This window comes from Ursus maritimus, unplaced genomic scaffold, assembly GCF_017311325.1.
Source record: "Ursus maritimus isolate PB19 unplaced genomic scaffold, ASM1731132v1 scaffold_14, whole genome shotgun sequence".
Lineage (NCBI taxonomy): Eukaryota > Metazoa > Chordata > Mammalia > Carnivora > Ursidae > Ursus > Ursus maritimus.
The window spans coordinates 28,579,118-28,594,829 of record NW_024423786.1 but is presented as its reverse complement, the minus strand read 5'-3'; the positions used below and the strand labels follow the sequence as shown (position 1 = coordinate 28,594,829).

Below are 15,712 nucleotides of genomic sequence, written 5' to 3'. Positions count from 1 at the left end.
CACGTGTTTGCATTCTGGTCCCCGTACCCCTTGAGCTGGAACTGAGGAAAAATTACCTCATGGCCACTGGGGTGTCTTTCTTGCTCCTATCTAGAAGCATTCATTGAATGTTTGACGTAACTCTATCTTGTTATTTCTTCATGGGGATGAGTTTGAGGGACCCGTCTAACTCAGTGTTTTTCGGTTTTGTTCAAGTGGCGGACACTTGGGATAAGGACGTCAGAATATCCATGAGCTACTTAATAAGTAAATACAAATCCAATTCCGTGACAGAAAGTACAATTTAATTGGCTGGCAGATAAGCAGAGCAGTCCACAAAGGTGGCTGAAAGGGTCGTTTTAGGAGAAAAACTTTCACTTGAGAAATCTGTGAGCTGAGAAGACACTTGTCCGACGCGGGCGGCAGAACACCGTGCTCGAGCTTCAGGAAATGCCATCCTCTCTCCGAGAACCTAGGTTCCAACAGAAGCAGAGCAGAAGACCTTTCAAATTCTTATTTAAGTATGTGAGATGCAGTTTATTTTTTTCTGTATTTGAGAGGATTATGTTAACATCCTTGAATTCTCAACTACAGTTTTTTAGCCCATCTGGGACCCTGTAAATTCTAGATGCTTACTTTTATGGTCACTTTTATGGTACGTGCCATCTGAGACTGTTTTATTTCTTCAGTGGCTTTCTTAGAGTACTGAAGACTCTCTGGAGCCACTTTCCCCGTGTCACTGTGCTGCTTAACCAGACGCCGCACACACCAGCATCCTTGGGGGGATTTTTCCAGATGACACAGGCCCGTTCCCCTACCCTGGGACTGCTCAGCTAGAATCATGAGGAGTGGGATTCATCCAGCGTAGTCCCCAGACCAAAGAGATAACGTAGGTACTGCTCGTTGATAACCACCACTTGACTGAAACCTTACTGACGTGTGTGTGTGTGTGTGTGTGTGAGAGAGAGAGAGAGAGAGAGAGAGAGTGACTGCAGGACCCTCCAAAATGGAGCTGTACCTAAATTGGGACACTCAGAATGTCCACAGAATCCATGTGGCAAAGGTAGATGACGGGAAGCAAAAGTTCCCTAATTTGGATCATTACTAAGCCAGTCAGGGTCATTGGAAAAAATTTATCTGTTCTCCGTTCCTTAAGGGTGACATATTGGTGGGTTCAGGGGACAACAGGGAAGGGAAGGAAAAAAGGGGGAAAGGGAAGAAGAACATAAAGTGTATGGTGGGGATCCAGCAGACTGTAATTGGTACTTAAACTTGTAAATGTATTTTTCTTTCCAAATGTGGTCCACTTTATTGTTTTCCTTCTCTTTTTAAGGTATTTGCCTAAACAAATGTTCATTGTGAAGAAACAATTTTAGAAAATGGCCCTTTATGATCCAGAATCTGTTTCATTCAAGGAGGCATTTTTAGAGTAACTTAGTTGAAAGAGAATCGGACCTAGACAGACATTTGAAATTGTATGCACAGTGACCCGTTGAGCATTTTCAGAAATTCTGTCTCCATTCTCCCGAGCTCAAAATGAGAGACAGTCCTGCCTCTTTGAACACATCACAGTGGAAACATTTAGAGGCATGAAAACTTGTGTTTCTTTTCCCTCGTTTTCAAAATCCCTGCCTTTACTTGTTTATCCCTGGGCATTGCTGAAGGCCAAAAACAGCCTCTCGTGGGACTTCTCTGAAAGGAGTTCGTTCAGACCCAATGTCATGTGACATTGACCCTGGACCAGCTGCTTTTCTTAGGTATTAAACCCACAATGTCTAATTTGCACACAGAAGGGTTCACCTCAGTATGGTCAATGGTAGTGAAAAGTGGACACCAAACTAGTACCAGGGTCAGTCCCTCACTCACACAGACCTGCAGGGGCGCCCGAGTGGCTCAGTCGGGTAAGCGTCTGCCTTCAGCTCAGGTCATGGTCTCAGGGTCCTGGGATCAAGCCCCGCGTCAGGCTCCCTGCTCGGTGAGGAGTCTGCTTCTCCCTCTCCCTCTGCCCCTCCCCCTGTTTGTGCTCTTTCTTTTTTTCTCTTTTTCTCTCCTCTCTCTCAAATGATTAAATAAAATCTTTTAAAAAATAAAAAGCAGACCTCCAGTAATTAGTGATTAAAGGGCTAAATAGCTAATCATGTGACACATCCATAAAATGGGGGGGAGCCAGCATGAATGGGTACGTCAGTTCCTATGTGTTGTAAGGGAGCTAGGTACAGTAGGATTTGACTTTGTTAAACACAAAAGAAAACAGCCTGTCTGTGTGTCTGTGTGTGCGTGAGAAGACCACAGTAGCCCCTGATGGACCTCCTTGCTCCATTTTTGCTGCCCTATCCCCATGCTCATCACACAGCAGCCAGAATGAGTGTTTTGAAGGAGACGAGTCCGGCTGTGCCTCTCCACTGATGAAAGCCCTTGGTCGGCTTCCCATCTCCCGTAGATACCAGTGAAGGTCATGGCCTTGGAGCTGCCATGATCTGGCTCTTGGCCACCCCTCCACCCTTTCCTCCTGCTGCCCTTCCCTGCTGTCACCTCACGCTTCCTTTCAGTTCCTACAACATGCAGGCTCACTCTGCTCTTGAACGAGCTGCTTGACCTGCCCAGGGCGCTGCTCCGCGACACCTGCCCGGGGCTCCTCCTCTTCAGACGGTCTCCGCTCCAGGGGCGCCTCAGCCTGCCTTACTTTCTTCATAGCCCTTGAGCATTCGAAATCGCTTGTTGACTTGTCTGTTGGAGATCTCCACCATGAGAACAGAGGCGCCTCGTCTGTCTTGTTGGTCAGACGGCCCTGGCCCCCTCGTCGCCCGTGATCGAGGGACAATAATAAAAGCGGAAAAGTGTGGAAGGATATGCCCCCCCAAATATTAATAGTAATGATCACTAGGCAGAGGATTTGGAGTAACTTTAATTGATTGCTTTTCCTTTTCGTTCGTTTGTATTTCCTAATTTTTCTGCTGACGTCATGTATTATGTATGGAATTCGAATGCTTCTCTGGGCTTAAGGAAGTGGCTTTGAAGCTTCCAGGCAATTGCAGAGAGAAGGCATTATCTGCAGGCTCTGTGAGCGGCGGGTGCTGAATCAGTGGTTGCTGAGTCCACTGAAACCTTTATTCTAAGGGAAGGTATTTCCCCAAAGTTCTGTAGGTCGTTGCCCACCTGAGTCCTCGCGTGGGAGGAAAGTAGGTAGGACATGCACCAAGGTGCAGATGTGGAGAGCCGTGTCTCCCAGATTTCTGACCTTCATCCGCAGTGGTGTGCTTTTCTCTGACAATCGCAGGGTTATTTTGCTCCGGGGAAAATCCATTACAAACAGCAGCACATGGGGCACTGGGGTGCGATGTGCTTCGGTACACACCGCCTTTTTTTTTTTTTTCCCCAAAGAGAATGCAGAGCCGTTAGCTCCACATGTAACAGTGAACAGTCTGCCTGCCTTCTTCCAGAAAAAGAATCGACAATATGGTTTATCCTTTGAGTCTCCTGACTTGAACAGTACCTTGGCCAATAGCAATTCTTTGTACTAGTAGTTTTATATATTAGAAATTTAACGGGTATAGTAATTATGTCTTATAACAGGAGACTTACTTGTCGGGGGGGTGTGTGTTTCCAGTTCAAGTCTGACCTGATGAGTTGCATGTCATTTGTTTCAGTGTTTGCATTTCTTTGGGTTAGTAAGTTCTTGAATGGTCCAGTATTTCAACAAAAGCAGGTTTTGCCTAGCTACGACACTCGGCAGTTAAGGTTTTACTTCATTTGTGGAGTCCGTCACCTGTGTTTTAACTTGAATGCTACTTTCTGGAAATCTGTGCCAATTTGAGGGAGAGAAGAATCCAAGATTAGCAAACTTGATGACTGATTTAGAAACAGAAAGCAACTACTCCCTCAGACAAGAAAATCATGTGTGTGTGTTTTTCACATGGATTTCCATCATCTTCACATTCAGTAGAAGATCCGGTTATTATCAGAGCCCTAAAACATTTTGTGCATTTCATATCCATGTGGCTTAAGTCGGACTGATGGACGTTCTTTCGAGATTTAGGTAAAGGCAGCTAACGATGAGTGATGAAAACTTGCTTTATTATTTATGTTACCAATGCCAGGCAGTTCATAGGAGGAAAAAAATCATTTTCAGCCCTCTGCAAGAGCAGTCCTGCAAGACATGTGCCGAGTAGGAGTGACTTATGTTCAGAACCCCCTAATGGCATGGAGCAGCAGTCCAGATTGCTTTCTAGAACAGTGCCCAAATGTACAATCGGTTAGAGCTTCTTTCCGTCTGGAAACAGGCACTGCTTAAAGAAAAATGCCGTGCCCAGCAGAAGCATCCCAGGATACTTTGGATTAAACGAGCAAAGACAACTCTGAAGAAAAGTTGACTGACTCTAGCGGTTGGAATGCAGCCCCCAGGAAGAGCAGGGCTGGAGTGTGTGTAATCGGGGCTTGGTGTGAGGCGTCAGAGGAGCAGGCTGGATCCCAGGGACACCGAGCACCAGAAGGATGCCGCCTGCTTGGCTAAAAGACCCAGCAGTAGGGCCAGCTATTGTGAAGGCCCTCCGCCAGATGAACAGGGACCCTTCTCTGGTCACAATAGCCATTCACGCTGAGCAGCCTCATTAAATATTCAGCCTGTGCTTCCGGCAGCTCATTAGGGCCGCAATGAGCAGTGACGTGGATGCTGGAAAGCCGAGGGCCAGCCAGCATCAGTAGGCAGAGGCTGAGTGAGCTGCTGATGGCTTTTCTGTGCACTGCCTGTCCTATGATGACCAGTGTTTGCTCCCTGCTTTGCCTGAAGTCCAGGTAAAATACCGCAGAAAACAGGCAGCGGACACCTGCGAGCGTCAGGTTCTTATTTCCGATGTTGTGTGGCCAGGGCCTCGGATTTTGAGGGCTTGCCCCCTTCAAGCCCTCTGACCCTCTTAAAGAGCTGTCTGTAGCTTCGGGGGCCTTTGCTGGGCACTAACAATGTGATGCTATTGTGTACTTGGGGCTGTTTGATGAGTGCGTTTGAGGTGTGGTTTTGAACTTGGTGCTGGAGGTTTGGAAGACCAAGTTATTACTCTTCTGTAACCGGTCAAATTTAGAAATATTGTGGGGGGTCCTCCTAACGGTTTGTGCAGCAAGTTTTGCCCTGTGTATGCCAAGTGTTGGTGGATTTGAGCGGTTCACTACTAAGCTTTTCCCTTTTGAATCTCAGGAGAGGTATGGTGCAATAAAAAAATAAATATTCTTAGCTATTGGGGATTCTTCCAATAGACGGAATGTTGTCCTTCTTAAATCATGTTACTTTTCCACGGGCTCACACTCAGTGCTGTGTGGTATTTAAAGCTGGTAAAACCTGTGAAGGAAGAATTGAAAAATGAACTCCAAGTGTATTTCTGTGGTCTCACTGTTTGCATGTTTTTCTCTTTCCTACACAGAAAATGTTTTCAGACAGCTCATTTCTATGTGGAAGATAGCAGTTCACCTCGGGTGGTCCCCAATGAAAGTATCCCTATTATTCCTATTCCGGGTAAGTAAGACACACTCTTCTTTCCAATGGGCTAATTGTTTTTCTCTTTTGTTTGTACTTCTGTGTGACAGCCATGACAAAATATTATTTTCCTAGCCTTTGAAAGCTTGCCCTAAAAGATCCTTAACTAAGGGGGGTTTAATGAAATCTTTGCTCCTTTACATATCTGCAGTGTGATGAAGTCCTCTTTGAGAGGAACAAATAACTAGGAGTTAATACAGGATAGACTCACATGCAGGGAGGGAAGTAACGGCAGACAAAAGGGAAAGCATAGATATTTGCAATCCACGTGGACCGGGTTTCATTTTGATAGGCAATTTGCACTTACTTTTTTTTTTTTTTTAAATCACAATTTGTAATGCGGTTTTCTCGAATTGTCTCCTAAGATTCCGTACCCTGCAAATACTTTATCTTAGCGTTGGAAGTTTTGCTTCTTAGGATTTTATGGGGGAAGTCTAGGGCTACACTCTTGGTCCAGGGCTTATTTCATTGGTCCTCAGGTGAAAGATGAAACACTCGGTTAGTGTTCGGGTGGGGACTGGTGGAAGACACTGTAGTGAATCCTACAAATGCCATAAACATGGGGAAGTTCGGCAGCCGCCTAGCTGTAGGAGAGGGGGTGTGGGAATTGAAGGTGGCTCCCACCATGTGTGTTTGGCATCCCTTCCTTTTTGCCAGGTTTGAACTTTCTTCCTCTGGGTTTCTGGATGTCCTGGTAAATATCTATCTTTAGATATCTCTGACGTCCACCCTCCTGACATTCATTGTTTTTTTCTAAATGGAGGCACTCCTTTTCCCCTAGTGCTGCGTCCCACACACCTGCAGCTCCCCTCATTCTCCAGAAAGGTCTTCCCTGTCTAATACGCCATGTATTGTTCTTGTTGGTTTACTGTCTCCTCCTCCGACAAAGAGAGCTTCACAGAGGCAAGCAGATGTCTCCTTAGTCCTAGGATAACACCCGGCACAGAGTTAGCGTTCTTTAATTCTCGGAACAAATGAATTCACGTCAGCGAACCTTTCTTAAAGTTCTTCAGAGGCTGTATCTGTGAAGCTCGGAGGTACAGTCATTCTCTCGGTGCCACGGAATGCTTCTGTTGTGTAAAAACCTTCACGAGGTGCGGTCACGGTTGGGGGGTTCGTGGGACCTTTATGTGTCAGTCTATGCGAAGTCGTTAGGGATTGCTGGAATTGGCCCCGTGTTCTCCGTTCTGGTCATCTTCTCTCACGGAAGCTTGTCACACAGAAGCAAGAGGGGTAGCAGAGAGGCTCTGGGTACGTTCCTACTGGATCATTTCATGGCTGCTAACCCATTCCCAGACAGACGGGACAGGTTTTGTGTTCCCCTCCGTTCTTCCCTGACCCTCACCCTTGAGTCTTGGTGGAGGAAACTAGTCCTGCCTTTGAGAGGAGCCGAAGCAGACAGGAGTCCGCAGTCTTCCACTTGCGCGGAGTAGGTCGTTTTGTCGAATCTGCAGGATTCGTGCACCAGCACGTGTGTAGAATCATTTTCCTCTTGCATCCCCTAGAACGTGTGGACCTCTGGCAAATGCCTAGGAGTTTCTCTCTCCTCTGAACGGACTCCTCTGACAGACAAGCTGTTGGGTACCTGAAATCTATCTTAGAAGGTTAGATGGTGAGCTGCTACTTGGGCTGTCTTTCAGTGTTTATTTTCTTTTCCCACTGGATTGGGAATCAGAAAACCTAGGATCTCGTGGCGCCTGGGTGGCACAGCGGTTAAGCGTCTGCCTTCGGCTCAGGGCGTGATCCCGGCGTTATGGGATCGAGCCCCACATCAGGCTTCTCCGCTAGGAGCCTGCTTCTTCCTCTCCTACTCCCCTGCTTGTGTTCCCTCTCTCGCTGGCTGTCTCTATCTCTGTCGAATAAATAAATAAAATCTTAAAAAAAAAAAAAAATGAAGAAAAGAAAACCTAGGATCTCGCCCTGCCTCTGCCGTGAAACCTCTGGTCAGTGCCTTGACCTCTCTGAGCCTTAGTTCCCAAACTCTGTAAAAGGAACAGGATGTTCGATCTTACCTGCACTCGAGGCAGTGTTAAAACTCAGATGAGAAGCATTTTGGAAACTGTGAGCCAGAAATGTCAGTTGTTGAAGCGTTCTTTCCGAAATCACGGTATCGCTCACCCCAGCAGCTGTGGAGAACGAGTATCTGCCCGGTCCTCAGGTTGGGATCGCCCCGCATTCACTGGGGGTGGCCCGCCGCACCTTGCTCTTTCCCTTGGACTTGAGGATTTTCAGTTCACTGGAATCCTGAGAAAATGCCAGTCCGTTGTGCCTGCCTTGCCACACCTCTGGGTAGGTGTTTCAGACCAGAAAGGCTTTCGAGTGTTTTCTACGTACATACCTGTGAGAAAGTTTAATTTATAAATCAGGCACAGTAAGAGAGTCACAGTAATAACTAATAATAAAAGAGAAGAATTATAACCGTATGTTGTAATCAAAGTTATGTGGTCTCTCTCAAAACATCCTGTTGTGCCGTCCTCACCGTTCTTGTGATGGTGTGAGATAAAACGCCTGTGTGGTGAGCTGCGGTGAGGGGAATGACGTGGGCATGTGACGTAGCACTCGGCTACTGTTGTCCTTCTGATGATACGTCTGGAGACCGCAGCTGAGTGCAAGGAACTAAAATCCCAGATGAGGGGGGACTCCTGTACTCACCACCCAAAGGCATTTCTTGAAATGGGAGTTTTTCCTAATTCATACTTGCTGGTAGTGTAAGTACTTGGGAAGAAAATTGCTTTAAATTCTCCACTGACTGAGAAATCTGTGTTCAGTCGTACCTCACTGGACGTAGTAAATGCAGCCTTGAGGAGTCGTGACACGACTGTAAAAATGAAGTAGTTGGAATGCTACAGTGCGGTGTGACGGTGAGGGACCTAAAGAAACCAAGAGCGAGGCTGCTCTCTCTCTCTCTGTTCCCAGATGGCACAGCCTTCTTGGGGGGCCCTTGCCAAGACACATCAACTCATTTCACCCTTACTTGGGAAGAACTTACTCCCCATGACCTTTCTTTAAAGATTTTTCAATTTAATCCCACTCTCTCCCTTTTTCTGAAACAAAACCCCCCACTGACCTGTTTAATAGTCCCATTTGTAAAATATTTTCTAATTTATGATGCACTTCAGTGATCCACTATTCTCTCTATTCTTATGGTTTCTTCTGGTTATTAGCATCCAACTATGTCATGCATAAGAAATTCAATGTAAGAGAAACGCTTTTTAATAAATTCATGAGTTATTTTCACTCTGGTAAAGCTTTCACCCCAACTTTTCCTTAGAGGACACCTCCTTGGGGTCCTTCTGAATGATTTACCCTAGGAATTATCTCATTGTTCTTATTTCCAAAAATAGTAGGATATTTACAGAGTTCATATCGAGTACTTGTTCTATCCACCAGGCCTCAGTTACATATTTTTTAAGATATTTATTTATTTATTCATGAGAGAGAAAGTGCGCACACGCACACAGGCAGGGGTGGGGGAGGAGCAGAGGGAGAAGCAGGCTCCCCGCTGAGCAGGGAGCCCGATGCAGGGCTCGATCCCAAGACCCCAGGATCATGACCTGAGCCAAAGGCAGGTGCTTAAGCGACTGAGCCACCCAGGCACCCAACCTCAGTTATATCTTATCCTTGTTCAAAACCTAATAACAGGACTACTGGACTTCCGATTTATCAACTGTTATCACTTGAACTCCTTATTTCCTATAACTGATTGTTTAAAAAGAAAGATACTTCCAGACAACGACTCTAGTAAACTGAACCATTATACTGGTTAAAAATGTATGGATGCAGCAGGGTAAGAATGAAAACTCAGGCACCACTCTGTTGTAAAATAGAGCTTTGGGGTCATCACTAGAATATGGAATAATCTCTGTTCCTAGAACTTCCTTTACATTTAACCATTCTTTTTAGAAAACGTTATGCAATATGTATTGAGTGTTTACTGACGACATGGTTTATTTTCACTGCAGTCGGTCCTGTAGAGACAGGTGCAGTGGATAGCCTCCTCTTACAGCTGCAGGACCTGAGGCTCAGAGACCCTATTAATTCACCCAGCTGATGGGAGGGGTGGAGCTAACTCTGGAATTCTCTGTGTGGCTTCAAAGCACAGATGCTTTGAAATGGCTCTGCCACCCCTTGGCATGCTGTTCTGACAGTTCTGATATCTCAAGACTTCAGGCACCTCATTTGGATATCCGTTCTCTAAATCAAGGCATTTCAAATACATGTGAATATCCCCTGTAGTTTTTTCCCCCGAGTTCTTGATGATGACCTTCCACCAAGCACTGACCTTTTGCCTTTCCGCTGAATTCTCTTACAGCCCGCTGAATAGTTTCGTTATTCTTTTGTTGAAGTTTCTTCCTTATCAAAAACTCATCTCTACTCTGTTCCCTAGTCCTTTTTATTCTCTTACTTTTGAAGAAAAAGGCGCTCTACCCACCTATACTTCCATTCCCTGTGCAAAAATAGGCCTATGTGATTTAAATGACTTAGGGAGAAATTCACAAATCTGTTGAAACTTTTGGATGATTCTGCTGTGGTTGAAATTCATTAAACAGCTCCGGTCTTTAAATCCCAAAGTATAAGTAGAATCAGTAAGTTACACTAACTTTTTAAGAAGTATTATAAAATACCCAAATGGTTAAGGAGAGGTTTGTTAATTGATCACTCGTCCCTTAGACACAGCCATTTATAGGAATTTTTGAGGAATTCTAAGTTACTCATTTTACTAATTGACTTGAAATCTTCAGTATGTTCTCCTGATTTAACATAGCAAAGACAGTCTTGTCAGAATGAAGACATTGCTTCTTCCTGATCTCACCTGCACTTACCTAAAAAGTAGACATGCTAGAGGATGTGAATATGATGGCCAAGGTTGGTTAGCTACGTTAGAAAGAACTCTTCTAACACAAGAATATTTATCCAATGTGAAAGAAATTAAAGAAGTGCTTCTGAAGCTGCGTTCCAATCACTATAGAAGGGACATCAATTCTTTCATTGGGAAAATTTGGAATTAGAGTATCTGCTCCATATATGGGAACAGTGGTTAGTTGGTTGGTTGGTTTTCCTGGTAACTTGAACTCTGACTTGTGCGGGAGAATAAAAGGGACTCTGACTCGTAATACTTTTCACTAAAGGTTCTTCAGAACCGAACGTTGCATGGTTATGGGTTCTCCATTGTTACCCTGGGAGGGGGAAGCATAATTAACTGCAGGAGCTTAGCGGTCAGTCCCCTGTAATGCTTTCTAAGTAATACTTATTTCTGTGACGTTTTTAAGATACTGAAGTGGTCACACAGTTCCTTTAAGATCCACATTATTCTTCACATCTGCAAGTACTTTTAAAAACCTAGAGTTTCCAATCAGGAGGTACTCATTTTAAAAGACACACTTCAATAATCTTTTCATTGCGTTACTGCAGCGTTACGAACATACACCATCTACAGACTATTTTCGCTGCATTGTAGTATTCTTTCAGACTTTCATTATATTACAGCTTTTTAAAATCAAAACTTAGCTTATGAAATTAACCTGATAATTGGCTAAGTTGTATGGGCTTTTCCAAATGTGCATATTGTCAGGCACAAATGTCCTTAGAAATGCTTTGTTTGTGGAAATTAGAGAATCTAACTTGCTAATAAGAGCGTTACAAAACAAAGTGTTGCTGCTAACCGGGAGCTTGGAAATCCAGAAATGATTCATGCCTTTCCAGCAGTTAAAATACATCTTAATAATTTGAAGGTCACTGGCTTCAGCAGGGTGCCAGCATATAAAGGGGTTTTAAACATGCAGTTTAAAACCCTTGGGATTAAACCAACCTTGTTGGCATATTTTATTTATACAGAGATTATCTCCAAAGGAGATTCATTGGTCTTTTGACTATAATGAAGCCTTTTCTTTATTGACTTCATTGTGTCATAAATGAAAAGAGATTTCTTTTTATGGCAGGAAATAAAATGTTCCAATCTCCACAACACTCCTTGCATCCAAAGAGTCTGATTTAGACAAAAATCTATTTGTTGTGCCCTAATGCGGAAATGAAAATCCCAATAATGTTCTTTCGTTTCATGTTTGCTTTATCTTCCTAAGTGGACACAGAGGTCTTACCAAGTGCAGAGAGAGGCCTGAACTTGGCCTCTGGGAGCTGAGCGGGCAGGCAAGAAGGGACTGAGTTCCTGAAATCCAGGTCTGTCCATTAGAGGGGTGGTGAACAGCCCAGTTGTGGGACTTGGAGGAGTAGGGGTGTAAGGTCTGAGCAGGAGGGACTTGACCCAGGGACTGTGTTGGGGCTTTAGAGGTTTCCCCTGCTGAGGGACAGAACTGGTTGGGATTTGGCATAGGGTTGCGGGAACTGCTATGGGTTAAATGAACTTCACAGAGATTGGTGGCAGAGTAGGCGACTGAAGGCCATCTGGGCTGGTAATGGTGATTATATATGTACCTGCACCCTGCCGATACGGATACTTTCTTAAACGGACATTAAACCAGTCAACCCCAGCACTAAGCATCTTGGCAGGAAGGTAAACCGTGCAACACTTCATTTTACCTGACATCATCAACATGATCAGAATACCAATGTGAATTTTCTAGGTTGACTGAAGCTTACTGTTAAAGCCAAAGTGTATCTTTCATTCCTTTTAAGTCAGAAAGTTTCTTTAAAAAGCATTATTGGGGGCGCCTGGGTGGCTCAGTCAGTAAAGCATCTGCCTTCAGCTCAGGTCATGATCTCAGGGTCCTGGGATTGAGCCCCACATCAGGCTCTCTGCTCAGCAGGGAGATTGCTTCTCCCTTTCCCTCTGTGCTCTCTCTCTCTCAAATAAATGCTTTTTATTTATTTATTTTTTAAATATTGTGGTTTTCTGCCCTCTCTAACCACGTGTGTTCAATTTAAGGTCTAGAGAGAGGTCCCAAAAAATGGAAGACACAAGGCTTCAGAGTCAGCCTGGCCCCACCACGTGATAATGGACCTTGGCCAAGCTCTTGGGTCTCCTTTAGCCAGTCTCCCCATCTGTAAAATGGGTAATCACAGCCCCAAATCATAAGGCCACACAATTAGCACCCAACAATACATCCTAGTTATCAAGCATTTACTAAATGCCAAGCACTCTTGTAACTGCTTCGGTCATCTGTTGACTTTTCATAACTCTCTATGAAAGTCATTATCATTCCCATTTTACAGATAAGGAAAGGGAATTACAGAGGGGTGAAGTCCTACCACCAGGCCATCTGGCTCTGGCTTCTCCACTTACACCAGTGCCCCTACATGCCTGGCACACGGGATGCTTTCTACCATCAGTAACAAGAATGACAGCTAGACAGTTTTACTGAGTGACAGGCTGAAGACCCAGCCACAGAGCTGCATGATGGGCTGAGCCCTCTGCGGCACCTCCCTGGGGATGATGTTCAACAACAGCCTCGGCTGCTGATTTTTTCCTTTCTAATATCAAAAAAGACAAGCAAGTGAAGTTTTCGCTTTCTGTTTATGTTATTCCTGAAGAGGAAGAGAAAGTGAAGTGAGCACAGGCAAGGTTAGAACCACAGACCAATATAGGGGTGATTTCCCTCTACCCGGCTCCAAATTGCAAATACAGCAGAGACATAACCAGATTCTGGAAGCAGCTTTTCTCTATGTTCAATGCGTTATTCTTTATTTATTATGTTTTATTTAACGTGAATAATCTCGAGCTCTTTTTTACCTCCATGGAATCTCTCGTCTTTGGTACTTTCTTCTTAGTAGATGTTCACCCTCTCTGAATGTGCCTCTTTGGGTACCTTGCAAACCAGAGACTAACTTCAAACGTCATCAGAAGTGGTTCGTAAGGCTGCTGACCACAGTAAAAGGCCTCTTTTATATGAAGTTTAATTCCAACCACCAAGAGCTGAAATCTTGGAACAAAGTGTAAATAACAATATGGAATAACAATCTTACTCTTAAGGTGCTGATTCTCAACTGACTATACCAAACCTCTTCTAATGGGGTGATTTAAGGATAACAGCAGGACTCTCATTTTTGCCTAATTTAAATCTTTGGTATCTGAAAATTCTGTAACTAAAAATATTGGCACAAAATTAAACGGGAACATTTTATCCAAGATACTCTGTTTAATTAACCGAGATACTCTTGTTTCATTCCTTGTTCTTCCTGGAAATTGTACTTGGAGAATGAAGACGAGCCGGGGGTCACAGTGTGGAGCAGCACGGTCTTCCCGTGCGGTACACACCGGGCTTCAGATCACACCTCTGCTTGCGGAGTTATTGGTCACTTTGGACATGTTGCTTCCATTACCTTGTGTGGCATGTGAGGAGAGCAGTGTTCACCTAGTTCTGGTAAAGCTGAATGTATGGCAAGCATTTAGCACGGTCCCTGGTGACCAGTAAGGGCACAATACATGGTGATTCTCTTATCATTCTGTGGAGTCTCTCTTGAGACCGTTTCAATTATATCCTCACCATCTCCCTCACTAACCTGTAGTTAGTGAAAACCTCTCCCTTTGATTCGAGCTCACATTTTTTTTTCTTCATCACCACTACACTGGTGACATTTATTCTCACCTGAGTCATCAAATCCATCCTTTTCATGACACTTGGCATCTTCACCATGTAATCCTTGCTCACTCCTGCTGATATTCATCGCTTCTGCAACACAAATGTGCCCTTGGGCGGAGACCATCTCCCTAATGCCTGGCTGAGTCCTGGGTGCTCGGTAAATGCCTCATCCAGTGGTTTCCCATTCACTCTGACCCAGACCACGGCCATTCTCTCTTGACCTTGGGTCTGCGGCCAGCTTCTGCCATTGTCTGGCCTTCGGTTAATCCTTCTGAGCTTATTTTCTCAACTATGAGATGAGTAGGAAAATAGTACCCATCTCGCGGGGTTACTGGGAGGTTTGGAGTAGATGTAATCCACCTAAAGGGCGTGGAGAGTGCCTGGCCCGTGGTTAGTGCTGCTGATGGTCTCTGTGTCCGTTAATGCAACAGATATGTAAGTGAAATGCCATCTTTCACGTGGATGTCCTCTAACACCACGGGGTCTTGCCAGACAAAATCTGACAAGATCAGGTCTACAACACGGTCCTAATTGTTTGGCCTTCTGCTAGTTACAGTCATTTTATAATTATCTGGCTCATGTTGCGAGAAATTTAATAGAAGAACTATTTAAGAGGAATAACTATGAGGACTTCTAATTAGTCATAGCCTTATATTCTTCTTCATATTGAGAAAAAAGATTTGTGACCCTTCAGCTTCATTTATCTTGATTGAAAGACAGTGTATTATTGGGTTGCTGGTAGCGGTCCGTACCGCGTGCTTATGTGCGTGCATCTGCATGTGTGTGTCTGTCTGCCTGTCTGTCTGCCTGTCTGGTAGTTTTATGATGTTACTGGTGGTGCCTGGAAACCCAGAGGGGTGTGGTTAGACTTCCCTGGATCAAGAAGCCAAATGGAGAGACTAGTGAGTCATATATTTCCATGATTATCCTACTGAGCTCTGCTGGATTTTTCCAGCATCTAGCGGGGGGGACAGCAGGCAGACTGATTTCTGGACATGTATGGCATTAGCTGGGATATTATACATGGGCACTTGGCTGAAAAAAATAAATAATAAATTGTTACCCTGAAAACCTTTTTTTTTTTTTTAATGACTCGAGGTGGGCTTTGGCCTTTAAAATGCCATGTTTTCTGCCTTTTTTGGTTTTTGACTTTGCAGAGTAAAATATCTCTAAAGCTGACGTGTTTTCTTATTTTGAACTAGAGTCTGTATGCACCATGAATTTATTGGAATTCTAAAATTCTAAGTTATCATGGGATAAATGTTGCCCTCGGCCTATTGCGGTATTAACGATGTCCCGCTCGGAAACAGTGTTGTGTTTGGTTTCTAAATAAGCTGGAACGAAATGCTGCAGTCTGTATACTAAAGTGTTTGCAGGGGTAGGTTGTGTCCCATCTCGCTCATTTTGCCTCTTGTCCAAAGAGGAGTTTCTTTGGGTTAATCTTTTCAAGACTCCCGATTTTGTACCTATTAACCCTTATCTCAACTTCAGATCATTTCTTTGCCACTTGATCTTGATTGTAGGATTTGCTTACTTCTAAACATTGTAGGCGAAGTTGATCAGATAATTTTGGAAATTTTTCTTGAACTGTGCATTCTGCTCAATATTCTGGGGAAACGTTTTGGCTCCGCTTACTTTGTTAATGCTGGTGACATCATTATGGGAGCTATAG

General features: G+C 44.3%; 1 protein-coding gene across 1 annotated transcript in view; it reads left to right on the top strand.

The window, feature by feature from the left end:
* PTPRG (protein tyrosine phosphatase receptor type G) overlaps window positions 1-15,712 on the top strand; it is a 209,999-nt gene that overhangs the window by 147,783 nt on the left and 46,504 nt on the right. The window contains exon 10 of the mRNA XM_040628133.1: window positions 5,391-5,482. Within this exon, the coding sequence (XP_040484067.1) occupies window positions 5,391-5,482 (92 nt within the window). The remainder of the gene's footprint in view (window positions 1-5,390; window positions 5,483-15,712) is intronic.